Below are 13,273 nucleotides of genomic sequence, written 5' to 3' on the forward strand. Positions count from 1 at the left end.
CAAAAAAAAAAAAAAAAAAAAAAAACCACAGGCAGTCCCTTTCCAACCCAATTGTTCCAACACATTGTTAAAAAGTTAAAATTTCAAGGACTGACAATATATTCAAAGTTATTCAGAGGGGGAGGGGGGATGAAGATTGTTGTTGCCATAGAGCTTAAAAAATCTGAATCCGTCCCAAATTTATTCCTGTGTCCTTATTTCCTGAAGCCAAACAATCTGGCCAGTAAACAATTTTCATGCCTCATGGGGTCCTGGAGGAGGCAGCTTCTGGCTTGTAACTGTCACCCTAAAGATGAGAGAGGTTGAGGTAAGCCATGCATCTCATTTATAGGGGCCTGATTTCTCCACATGGCCTGACAAAAGGTCAGGTGGCCTCTTAGTTTGTAAGCTGTATGACCTGGACCTCAAATGAGGGAAAGGAATCTCTATAACTCAGGAGAGGCCTGCCTCCTGCCTAGGCTAACTAGCCCTCACTTACCTTCCCCCACCAGGCAGTGGGCCAGGGAAAGGAGGTTAGAAGGACTATTACAGGGAACACAGAGGTTCTAACCTGAAGAGGGTGCAAGACCCACAAGGGAAAGGGAGGGTGGGTCCCGGAGATGTTCAAACTCACCCTACCTCCAAGAAAACAGCCAATTTTCTACAAGAAGCTGTGAGCAGGCAGCAAATTATTAGTAAGCCAATCCTTAAGAAACAAAATTTACTGTCTTTTATAAAAGGTAATTAAGAAGCTGGGGATGTAGCTCAGTGGTAGAGCACATGTGTAGGGCCCTGAGTTCAATCCAAACCAATACAATAATACAGTAATTAAGGATTATCCATGTTCAAAATTTTGACTGTATAACAGACTATATGAAAGGACAATTTAGAATGGAAAGATACTAATTGTCATACATGGATGGTGGCTAGAATCATTAATTGCTGTTCCACTATAATAAAATGGCAGATGATCAAAGCGTGCAATTTTAGCAATCCAAGAAAATTTCTGAAAACAGGGCCTCTCTAGCCTGTCAGTACCTGCAGTATTACCCTTACCCTACTTTCAAAAGTAGGCAGCTATTCAGGAACAGTTAATGAGGGCTACTGAAAAGATCTGTGTGTAAGACAGGGTTTCCCAGTAATGTCCAATCTGTTCTTCAACTCTGGGACTCAAGTAATCCTCTAGCCTCAGCCTTCCAAAAAGCTGCTTCATGGGTGAGTTTTAAAATCAGTTTGTTCAAGCAAAATGTTTAACTCATGTTAGACATTCACATTGTTGCTGCAGTTTTTTAGGCTTTCTAAAGCAACTTATGCAAATTTCTGCCTTTCAATATTACTTTTAAGGAGCTAAAATTATTTCATGTTTCTTTACAATATGCTGTGGATGCAGAGCCAACTATTACCATCCCCATTTGTAAACAGGGAAACTTAAAGGACTTGCAAATCAGTTATTGCAAACTGGTTCAAAGTCAGGGTTCCTCTTTTCCACTCTGCTGCTTGGCTGCAAGGTGCCCATTCTGAAATTGTCCTTTGCCAAAACCCTGGGGGGATTATTATCAAAGTTTTGATATGAGAACTAAATCCAATCCTTCCCTCTTTCCTCTAGTACCTCCATCTAAACAGTTACAAATATTATGTAAACATTCATTCTTTATTTGCTGTAGTGCTTATAAGGAAGCTTCTCCTTCCATTTTCAGGTGAATAAACTGAGATCGGTTTAATGGTTCCCAAAATAACAAGGTAGTCAGTAACAGGAAAAATAATAAGATTGGATTTTTAAACTTTCCCGTGGAATACACATACAAGAAAAGATATGATTTCTGATATTCCACATTCATGTTTGTAACATAGATGGTTTCTTTGTTAAAAGGCTAATCTCAAATGACAAATAACGCAGATTAATTTGCTTAGTCACGTGTTTGAGATCAGTATGGTAGATAAAGGTGAATCAGCAAGTGTTCTAAGATTTTAAAGAAATTTTAGTGGGTAGATTTTTTTTTTTCCAAAAAGATTAATCAGGATAAAATCTAATCTCTGTAAGGGAAATCATTATTTTCTGTTCAGTTGGAGAATAAAATAAATGACTGCTGAACATATAATTCAGCCATGTCCTCCTCTAAAAATAGAAACAAGAAAGCAAACTAAAACATTTGATACCTGGAGGTGCATCCTATTTTAAATAAATGTAACATAAAAATTCAGATTTTCTTAAATACTTAAGATTAAAGTATGATTCTAATTCAAAGGATTTGTTTTCTTCAAACCAGGAGGCAAGTATTTTCTGTTAAATCAATTCTGGTGTCCTGGTCTGGAGCTTCTGTTCTACTTTCTGTGTGTAGGACAAATGACTTGCATGCCTCAGTTTCCCATCATTTTAGGAACAAACAGGATTACTGAGAGAGGTTTCCTGAGAAAGCACACATTTAAATGCTTCTGAAAGGTGTACTATCTGGGTTTGGACATGCTACTCCAAAATATAACACCTTGGTGTGTGAGAAAAGAGCAGATCATGCCCTCCTCTGCCCTTCCTCCTCTAAAGCAGACTGATACACACACACATACACACACACACACATAAATCAAGCTGTCCTTCTCCCAAAGTAGGTCATAAACTCTCATTCCAGAGGGGTCCCAGAGGTCCTCTCAACAACCAGATTAAAGAAATGTTCCATAGGAAAGAATCCAAACAGACTTTGCTATGCCCCCTACCTCAGTTTATTGCTATTAGATCATATACCACTTTGTGCAATTGTATTTCTGCACAAATTATTCATTAAAAAAAACACATTTGGCTCTGTCTTTGGGTCTTCAATTCTGAAATCTCCCATGTCACTTAATTTTAAAGTATGGATGTACACTTTTCTCTTGTTAATCTGTTCTTTTGTTATGTGAGTCTCAGTCATAAAACTGATGATAGATGAGGAAAGCAATCTTTTCTCTCTTACAAAGGCAACATGCAAAAATGAGATAAAGTTTTTAGAATTTGGGTCACAAAAGTTTTTCCCACTTTTTCATGAATTAATCTGTTCTAGAAAAAGGGATAAACTAGCATGTATGCTTTAATGTACATTGTGTTGTAGTTCAGAGTTTTATACTGCTAATTTTACCAATAGTGCTGAATTTGACTTTTTCTGCTTGTTTCTGATTGACCCAGCTAATGAGGATCATGACAACAATATTGTGAGTTTTCCAGCCATTTGTTCCACTTGCACACTGCATAATGTGCTTTCAATATTTTCTAACAAAGTTGATGATATATTAGGAAACATTTCAAATTAATAATGACTCAGGCACAGCATCTGAACTTTTTCTTCTAAGAACACCATGGACATGTTATAGAGCCCACTTAAGGGGAGAAGGAGGTAGGTACAAAGCAACTTTACCTCTGCCTTGCTAAAGGACAAGCAATTCAGGTCAAAGCAATTGTGGGAGTAAGGCTGGGGTAAAGTGGGGTTAGTTAAGAAGGTGGAAGAATTCCAGATTGCAGAGTTGTAGGACTCACAAGATAACATAATTTTCTCTTTGCATGTCTGCATGTTCATCTGAATGATATGATTCCTAAACCACGAGGGGGAAAAATATCTTTGTTTCTGATCAAATATGCAAGAAATGCCCAAAATAATGAGATGTTTTTAGGGTTAAAAAAAACTAGATTTATTTCTATAATAAATTTTGTGAGCAAGCTTTATTACATAGTTGGTTAAATTTATTACATTTGTGAAATCAAATGGACAAGCTTCTATTATGGTTCTATTACCTGAACCTAATAATATTTTAAAAAATGAACTATGGCTTTTCTATGGTAATTAGGTAATTGAGAACTGCTAAAAAGACAAAACCTTTATATGCCCTACTTCTATTATAGAGAGGAGAGTAGCATTCACATTCAAAAGAGCATCTTTTCTTTCAACCTTCAAACACTTACAGTGGTTAAAAAGTGATTTGGGTCACACTGAGCCCTATAGGCAGAATTTCTGTAGGTGAGAGTACAGAAGAGGTTCAGATGAAGATATGATTAAATGTATGCAAAGAAATCAGCTGTTGTTCATTACTGGTAGTGACTGATTTTTTTTTCTTTTATGGTGCTAGAGATCAAACCCAGGACACTGAGCATACTAGGCAAGCCATCTACCACTGACTTATACCCCCAGTACACTAGTATTGACTTAAATGCTACATTTAATTGTGATAACAATCACAGCCAGTTGTCTTCACAGTGTGAATCACAATGGTCCTCTTGGTGGAAGAAAAGCATGAAAGTCTAAAAGCTACCATCTTATATTTGGCCTCACTAAGCATCATCTGGGTAGCAAAGGATCTCATTCTCCAAATATCTCAGAAAAATTTAATTTCTTTTATTAAACTTGGGGCATGTTATTACAGGTGAGAGAAAGAGCATCTTGAAACTTATTAGGAGGAATTTATACAGCTAGTCATATTTAAATGGCTCCTTAAAGTCATCTACTACCAAATGTAGGAGTTTAGGCCTGGGGTGTAGCAGAGCAGTATACGTAGCATGCTTGAGGCCCTGGGTTCAATACCTAGCATCCCCCTACCTAAAAATAGTAGGAGGAGTTTAAAAGAAAACAGGAAGTATGTTAACATTTATCAAGAACCACGCGTCAGTACTCCTGAGTTGGTGCTTGGATTTTTCTATTGGTATGTATTGACATGTATACCATCGAATTGATTTCCCTGTACTTATATATTTAAAAACAATACTTTTCTTCTGTCTTTAATCTTCAAGAAATTTCTCAACTAACCCCACTTCTACCATATATTTGTAGAAATCGCAATTCTAGAACTTGTATATAATCTAGCTCAGGCTGGAAAATTAGCAGGATTTGTCATAAAACTATGGTGGAAAACTGATTTAAAGCAGATCAAAATCAAATAATCTTTCATATTACTGAAAATTTAACAGAAGTTTGTGCAGTGCTGTTCTTTGTGACCAGTTAATGCAGCTCATGTAATAAGCCACAAGAAACAACTCAAGAGTTATCAGTGTGTGCTGCAAAGTACTGGCTTTGAGTTCTTATTAAGCTGAATGTGCCAGGCACAGACCAATTCTCCCAGGAGAATGGGCTTCATCAACTGTGCCAATGTGTGATGAGTCAGTGGCTGCTACCACTCACACAATATACCAGCCATCAGAAGCCCTTAGTTTTCAGAAGCCTCCTAAGTGGTTTGAGAACCATTCTCTGATGTACCAGTTTATGGAATTTTGGGGGCAATCATCAAATTACTGCTCTAGATAAACACAAATATACATATTAGAAGGTCTTTTTGTATTACAGATGTCTGTCATATTTTGGTTGATGTATTTGGATATGTGATTATACAGAATTTGTGATTATAAAGTAGTAACTTAAGAGACTGGGGACATAACTCAGTGATACAGAACTTGCCTAGTGCTCTCTGCAAGGCCCTGGGTTCAATCCCCAGCACTAAAATCAATCAATCAATCTAGTAACTTAGCATGCTTGTAAAGTATCAAATAGATACAACCTATACGTGTCTAAATCTATTAATTCCTATAACTTGTTTACTTCCTTTGTCATTCCTGCCGATTCATTTGCTGAGACCCTACAATGATTACTTATAAGATTTTAGAACTACGATGACAACCATCATATTATACTCACCATGGTTGAACTCATGATCAAAAAGATGAATTTATAGAATTCACCCATTATTTTTTTTTAATTTAAAATACATACTACAGGGCTGAGGCTGGGGCTCAGTGTTAAAGCGCTCGTTTAGCACATGTGAGGCCCTAGTTTCGATCCTCAGCACCACATAAAAATAAAATAAACTACACTATAACTAAAAAATATATATTAAAAAAATACATATTACACAGGCACAGAGACTCGTGCCTGAGGTGCCAACTACTTGGGAGGCTGAGGAAGGAGGATCACTTGAGTATTGGTCTCAAAAAAACAAAAAACCTCATTACAAGTTTTCTTTGTAAGGAATTTCAAGTCATTATATTCCCATAGCTCTCACTTGCCTGGGTGAACCTCTTCTTTTCCTACTGATTCATAACCGCTGGTCCTTCTTTAAATCCATGTAATGTGCCAAATATATTTTCACAAAACCTTTGTATTTTTCAAGTTTCTCCCATGCTGAAACACCTTCTGTGACTCACAATTATAATTTTTAACTGACATTTGATATCCAAATTTGAGAGGGGTGGGGTAAGGCTGCCTATAGGGAGTCACAGCTGAACTGAGTTTTGAGGGTCATGTAAGAGTTAACCAGACAGACAGGACAAGGGGTTGGGGAAGGGTAGGCAAGACCAAGATAACTGCATGTGTGTGTTTGGTGAGGAGTGGAGTCATGGTGATAGGGATGAAGTTTGAGAAGTTGCAGGCATCGCATTGTGAAGAGCTTGGAATGCCATGTTGAACACAGATTTTACTCCTATAGATAACAGCAAGAAACCAAAGACATTTAAATCAGGAAATGATACAATGAGATTTTATAAAGTTCACTCTAGTAGCTATGTGGAGAATCAAGTGAGGTCAGATTAAAGCAGGAGGTGGTTAAATCAAGTAGATTTTTACCTCCTCAGTATAAAAAATCCTATCTTGTAGTACCACTTCCAGAACAGTTGTACAGCGGCACTTGACAAGTTAATTGTGGATAAGTCATACCGCTTGAATGTACATTCAAAATATCCTAAGTTCACTTATTTTGCATGTACTCTTTGGGGCTGACATCTATTCTGTAGATCACCACAGTAGAGCCCAAATGTGAGGATGGTAGTGCTTTTGTCTTGGGGTGAAGAGAAAGTGATCAAGTATTTTCTACTGCTCCTCCATCCTTCGAGAATATGTAGAGGAAGAAAAGTGGCTTCTTGCAAAATGTTGGCAGACTCCTTCTTCCTGAGTTATTAGAAAAGCTTAGGATGGCTGGGCACGTTGGCACACGCCGGTATTTCCAGAGGTTCAGTAGGCTGAGGAAGGATGATCACAAATTCAAAGCCAACCTCAGCAATTTAGCAAGGCCTTAAGCAACTTAGTGAGACCCTGTCTCAAAAACTAAAAAAGACTAGGACTGTGGCTCAGTGGTTAAGCACCCCTAGGTTCAATCCCCAGTACAAAAAAAAAAAAAAGAAAGAAAAAAGGAAAAGCTTATGATGTTTATTTTAGCAAAGTTGATCCTATATTTGGATAATATACATTTAGTATATTTACTATCATTCTTTTGTCTGTATGACTTGTGTACTATGGCCAGTAATATTTTAGTGATCTACACCAAATTCTTATTATCCGTCAAGAAAGGTGCTAGGATATTTTCTAGCATGTGTAAAGCCCTGGATTTAATCGCCAGCACTCCCCGCCACCAAAAAGTAATCAAGATTCAATAACTGATATGATCCTCCACATTCCTACCCCATGGCCACTGTTAGTGAGATTTAGGATTCAGAAATAGTCTACTAACCTTTTAGTGTGTGATTTTTTTTCCCTGAAAATTCTGGAAATAATGCAATTGCAGAACTTTAATTATTATTAAAAAATCCTATCTTGTAGTACCACTTCCAGAACAGTTGTGCAGCGAACTATATTGGTAGGATTAAGCTTATTATTTCAAGAATATAAATATGTGTATATTTTAAATGGTAATGGTGGGTTGTTTTCAAATGTTTAAGATTCTTTTTTTTTTTTCCAAATATGCATTTTTATCTAGGTCTACATATTGAGCTCTCAAGCTGGTCTGTAGGTGGCTTAAGAGCGTTGTATTGTTTTTATATTCAAAATTCAATCAACATTAATGGCATTATATAAAAGATAAACAATAGGTTTTTAACATTTTGAGTCTAAGAGAACCTTATATTCTATTTATTATTCTTAATCTAGTAAATCAGGGGAGTGAAGTGGTTCATTCTAACATAAAGATTAAAGTTTTCTTCTAATTTATGGTCTATTTCCACATGCACCATTACCTTTAACTGTTACTTTACAATATGTGTACATATACAAAATAGCTGGAATCCAACATTCATCTCAGAATTGTATAATTCTTACCTGCCCTCCCTGCCCCCTAGTACTGGGGATGGAGCCCAGGGGTGCTCTACCACTGAGCTACATTTCCAGCCTGCTCTCCCCAGGCTTTTTTTTTTTAATTTTGAGACAGGGTCTCACTAAATTTTCCAGACTGAACTTGTGAACCTCCTGCTTCACTCTCTCACATAGCTGGCATTATGGATGTGTGCCACCACACCCAGCTTAATTTTAAGTTCTTGAATATCATTGAGATGGAACCAAATGATCTTATAGGCTACGATAATCAAGTATAATTTATAAACTCCAGAGGTTTCAGCAATATATTTGTTATTGCATTTTCTAACTATCATAGCAAGGTTGCCAATAATCTTTGTTATCTCAGAGAAGAAAACAAATCAAAACTTTTAATAGTTTCAATTGCTAATTGCTCAGATCAGAAATTTGGTTTTGGTGTTAAATAAATGTAAGGACATATAGCCTTATGTTAATGCATGAGAAAAAAATTTAAAGCTGATATCATAAATGACAGTTTAGGAGAATGAGCCAATGTACACAATGAATGCCTAGAATATCTAATTCAAGCGAGTGGCCCTCTGTTCCCATGATGGTGGAATCACTAGCACAGGGCATAGATGCCATTAGTGGCATGTTTTAAAGGTGTAAGTGAACAGTACTCTTCTTAATTTCCTGCATCTTATCCATGGCACACCGAACAATGTATTTTTACATTCAGTTTTGTTTCTCTGGATCATTGTGGTTTATTAGTTTCATTGATTCTGAAGCATCCTTACTAGACCCTCATTCAACCATAAAATTTAACCCACAAAAGATACGTTCTCATCATTTCTAGTAGCATGAAGCTTATTTTATTTTTAGCACCATTTTATTCACATTCTACTTCACTGTAATATGTACATTGAGAATTTTTAAAAAATAAAACAACAAAAAAGCCACTTTTTTTTCCCCTTTTAACTTACTGCACCCAATCTTCTAGACATGGAACAGTGCCCATGGGATATATTAGGCAGATGTGGAGGTACATTAAATCCAGAGGTGCTACCGACATAGCACTCTCAGAGCAGTAAGGCATGGCCCTGTCACCCCACCATATCTTGTTTTCCTTTCCTGATCCCTTCTAGGTTCTGAATGATTAGTCATCTCACTCCCAGAATTGCTTCATTCCTTGAATTCCTTTTTGGCAAAGAATTCATATAGAATTTGAACAATGTGTAACTTTTTGTTTGTTTGTTTCCAGCAGCACCTATTAACTATTGTTTTTTTTTTTTTTTGTTACCCCGAACAAATTTCCATTCCTTTCTCCAGAATTCACTCTGATCATAGATAGTCAAAGCAGCGTCACCAGGAAATCATGTAAGTAAATAATATGCTTTCAGTTTTTATGGTGGAGTCCCAAAGAAGTTATAAATTTCATTAGGATATTGTCCATTGTACGCTATAAGCGTTACATATAATAATTTAAAACACGACTATATTTCTACTGAGGCACCCAAGATTAGGGAAAGAACTATATAATAAGTAGGTGTAATAAACAGGATATGGACAGTTTTAATTTTCCCCTTTGCTAAAACTTGCAATTTTTAAACATTTTTATTGTGACTTTTTATAAAAGAATTTTTAAAATTCACTCCAATACACATGCATTTTACAACAAGGCTATGCACCTCAAAACCTTCCCTACACCCAAGAGGGTCAACTTAAAAATGTTCAGCACAGTTTAAAACACCAAAAATAGTTGAGTAATTTACAGTGAAAACCACCCAGTATACTGAGGCATTAGAAAGAAGTGAAAGGTTAAAGACCCTTGCAAGATATTTACCAACCAATCAGCTTTGTTTTCAGCACATTATTTGCTGCCTCAACCTCACAGGTATGTCAACAATTCAGAAGTCTCCAGGGCTGAGGAGTTGCATTTAACACCAGGTTTTTTCTTCCCAGAATTTCTCCTGTTGATACAGGATTCTTTCCAGGCCAGCACTATTTCAACAATTGCCTGTCTGTTTCAACTTGAGATAGGACAGTAACACGGAAATAATAACAACAATACTCACAAGCCATCATGAGTCCCCAAGACCTTTTCAAAGAACTTTAATTAAACAACATATGAACTACCCTTGGTAATTGTTCCATGGCATGCTAATGTTAAATTCCTTTGAAGCTAATTTCCTTTTTGAGTCTCAGAAAGCTGAGGCTTTAAAGTAAGAAGGTGTTGTTTGCTGCCTTATCTCTTTGGCTGAGTTACACTTCTATGGAGGCTGTGGAGTGTATTTCAGCTTGCTGGGAAGCTGCTGTTGTAATCAAAATATTTCAAACGCTTTATTCCTTAGTTGGAAGAGCCGCTCAAGTAGTTGCCCCAAGCATTTGAGCAGAAGCACCAAGATAGCACCCTTTGTTCTACCAGATCAACTCTGTGAACTATGAAATGTTCATGTTGTTTCCTCCTAGAATGTTCTTTCTCCAACCACATCCCTGTGTCCAATCCTACTACATTTTTGAGATTTAAAATCCTAATTCCTCCTTGAAGCTTTTCAAGATTCCCTTCAGCTGGGAGTAACATACTTCTAGACTCCATAAGGTCTTAGCCGTTCTTTTGGTTCCCTACTTTTCATTTGTTAATACATTTTTCTAGTGGGAGACTTCCTACTTTCAGCTTTAAACTTCATTCTTTAAAGAAGGCAGAGTATGTACGTTTAATTCAGCACTTGCAGGGTCCCCTATATAAACATACTCATTTGATGGTTGCTGAGCTCACCAATGGCTGGCTGGTCTACCATGTGGTAAAGAACATAGGTCATTTGAGAGGTTGAGACTAAACTTCCAAAAAAATGTTGATGGACATATACTTCACATGTGAAAAGGATCTTCTTATCTGTCACATCTGTTTTAAAGGTATAATGAAATGCAAACACATGAAATTCTAAAACCCAGCCAAACAAATAGTAGATTCTCCATAAATCTCCCTTTCCTTCAGTTCAAGTCTCCATCTGTTTAATAGTTGATATCTGCCTGCTCTTCCTGACTGGTCACTTTCATAGGATAAGAAAGAATATCTAATATGCATCGTATGTGTCCCCCAAGTAGAGGAAGCTGATTTAGCTGTAGTTTAGCACTGGACCTGTGAATGTTCAGACTGCAGGGAGCGTCCTGAATGATTCTGCTGGTCAGACTGGCTTCATTCATTCTGGAGTCTTTAGCTAGACTCCTCCCGCCCTTAATGTATCTGTTCTGTATTGTCTAAACCTTCTCACCCTCTCAGAACTTCCTCAATTTTATTTAGAGGAAAATGGGAAGGGACCACAGAAAGGCAGGTCTAGTAAATCCCTCTTTGCATTAATAATAAGAAAACTTTATGACATAACTGATGAGTGGTTTAGAAACTTAGGTTTAGGAAGTCAAATACCAGTTCAACCACTTATTATCTATGGGGATATGAGTACTATTTAACTGCTTAGAATTTCCTTATCTATAAATGGGAATTAAAATACCTAGCTCACAATTAAAATATATTACAATGAATGCAAAACACACAGTTCCAATCTTGGGATATAGTAGGCACTAGGTTACATAGCTTACAATCATTAAACATCTGCTTACTTTTTAAAGTATGTAAATATAAACTACCTGTCTCTTTAAGATTCGTTCATTGCAAGTTGAAAACAGTACAGCCTCCAGACTCTGCTGCTGTTTTATATGTATGGACTGGTGTTTTAAATTTTTTTTAACCCCCTAATGGGTTCTACATTTGCCATTGCCTAAGTTATTTCCTGCAGAGACAGTTGAACATTGTAGGAACAAATTGATATCCCAACTTCATCGTCCACTCTCTGTAATAAGCCAACAACAACAACAACAACAACAATACAGTTGAACAACTAAAACAAGTGTTATCGTGCCATTCTGATCATCCTACTTTAGCAGGTGAGAAAAGGATACACCATATTCTCTAATTTTCACAACTGGTTTGCCATTTTTCCCTTACAATTATCCTGTCTACTGACTGTGTGAGAGTGTGTGTGTGTGTGTGTGTGTGTGTGTGAGAGAGAGTGAGAGAGGGAGAGGGAGAGAGAGAGGGAGAGAGCGAGCGAGCGAGAGCGAGAGCCCCTTTCACTTCAGGGTTTAATTTTTTGGAGGAACCAGCCTTGACACCCACATGTACTTTGGTGGTGGTGGTGGTGGGTGGGGACACACAGCCCGCGCTCCAGAGCCGGCTAGCTAGGCGGGCGGGGTTGTTGCCAGCAGGGCCAAAGTCCCCTACCTCCTCCTCCACCGCAGGGTGGTGTGGTTATAGCCCAAAGCCTCCTACCCAATTTGTTCACTTCCTAGATCAACCAGTCGCCATGTACATTGGGTGGAGAGCCCCGAAGTACCTGGGCGAGGCAGCACTTTCCCAATTTACAGGTTGTAAGAGCGGCAGTGCCTTCAGGTTTTCTTTTTAAAGTTACTTATGTAGTTCTGGGACTCTAGAGCTAAGGGCGCTTTCTCCCAGAAAAACATTTGTGCACACCAAAATTCTGCATAGAATTTCAAAGTGTATATGGATCCTCTGAGTTTCCAGATTAAGTGCCCTCTAACCGAGGGGTGAAATCCAGAGGAATAAGCAAAAAAAAAAAAAAAAAAAAAAAAAAAAAAAAAGGGCTGAAATATTCGGCTGAATTCTTTAACATAGATATATGCGTTTTAATATGCATAGATACATTTATGGCAAAACTGAATAAGAGGTGATGGGGAAAACAGCATTTTCCCCAAGAAAGCTGGTCAGAGTGGAGGTGCAGCGGGTCATACAAAGGGACGACGAGCAACAGGTAGGCAAAACACCACAGGGTTTCGCACCCCCAGAAAGCAGCGAGTCGGGCGACTAGGTTGAGGAAGATGAAGGAGAGAGGGTGGGGGCAGATAGGGCGGCGGGGCTCTACTCACCGTTGACCGCAAAGCTCCGGCCCTTCCGGGCCAGGGTCTGCTGCACCTGCTCCTGGATCCGCAGGCTCTTGGCCGCCTGGCCACTGCGGCCGCTGCTGCCCGCCAGCTTCAGCTTGGCCTCCGAGGGCAGAGCCAGGCTGGAGCTGTCCAGTTGTCCCAGGATCTGCTGGCCCAGGACGGTTCTGATGTAGCCGCACTCAGCCGGGGAGCCGGGGGCTGCCATGGCGCTGGAGTAGGCGACCCAGCCGCTGGCTTGCCGCGGGACCTGCGGTGGAAGCCGCAGCGGAGCTGGGGGCGCGGGCGCAGCCCGCCTCACCGCGGCTCGCCCCGGACCGCCCCCGGCGCGA

The 13,273-nt window shown here is 38.6% G+C and overlaps 1 protein-coding gene and 1 long non-coding RNA gene across 2 annotated transcripts in view; one reads left to right on the forward strand and one right to left on the reverse strand.

Moving 5' to 3' along the window:
* Pkp2 (plakophilin 2) overlaps window positions 1–13,230 on the reverse strand; it is a 72,878-nt gene extending 59,648 nt beyond the window's left edge. The window contains exon 1 of the mRNA XM_015493223.2: window positions 12,927–13,230. Within this exon, the coding sequence (XP_015348709.1) occupies window positions 12,927–13,149 (223 nt within the window). The 5' untranslated portion in view covers window positions 13,150–13,230. The remainder of the gene's footprint in view (window positions 1–12,926) is intronic.
* LOC125616639 overlaps window positions 10,129–13,273 on the forward strand; it is a 17,232-nt gene continuing 14,087 nt past the window's right edge. Inside the window, exon 1 of the long non-coding RNA XR_007347363.1 lies at window positions 10,129–12,811. This is a non-coding gene — a long non-coding RNA (uncharacterized LOC125616639). The remainder of the gene's footprint in view (window positions 12,812–13,273) is intronic.

Source organism: Marmota marmota, unplaced genomic scaffold (genome assembly GCF_001458135.2).
Source record: "Marmota marmota marmota unplaced genomic scaffold, marMar, whole genome shotgun sequence".
NCBI lineage: Eukaryota > Metazoa > Chordata > Mammalia > Rodentia > Sciuridae > Marmota > Marmota marmota.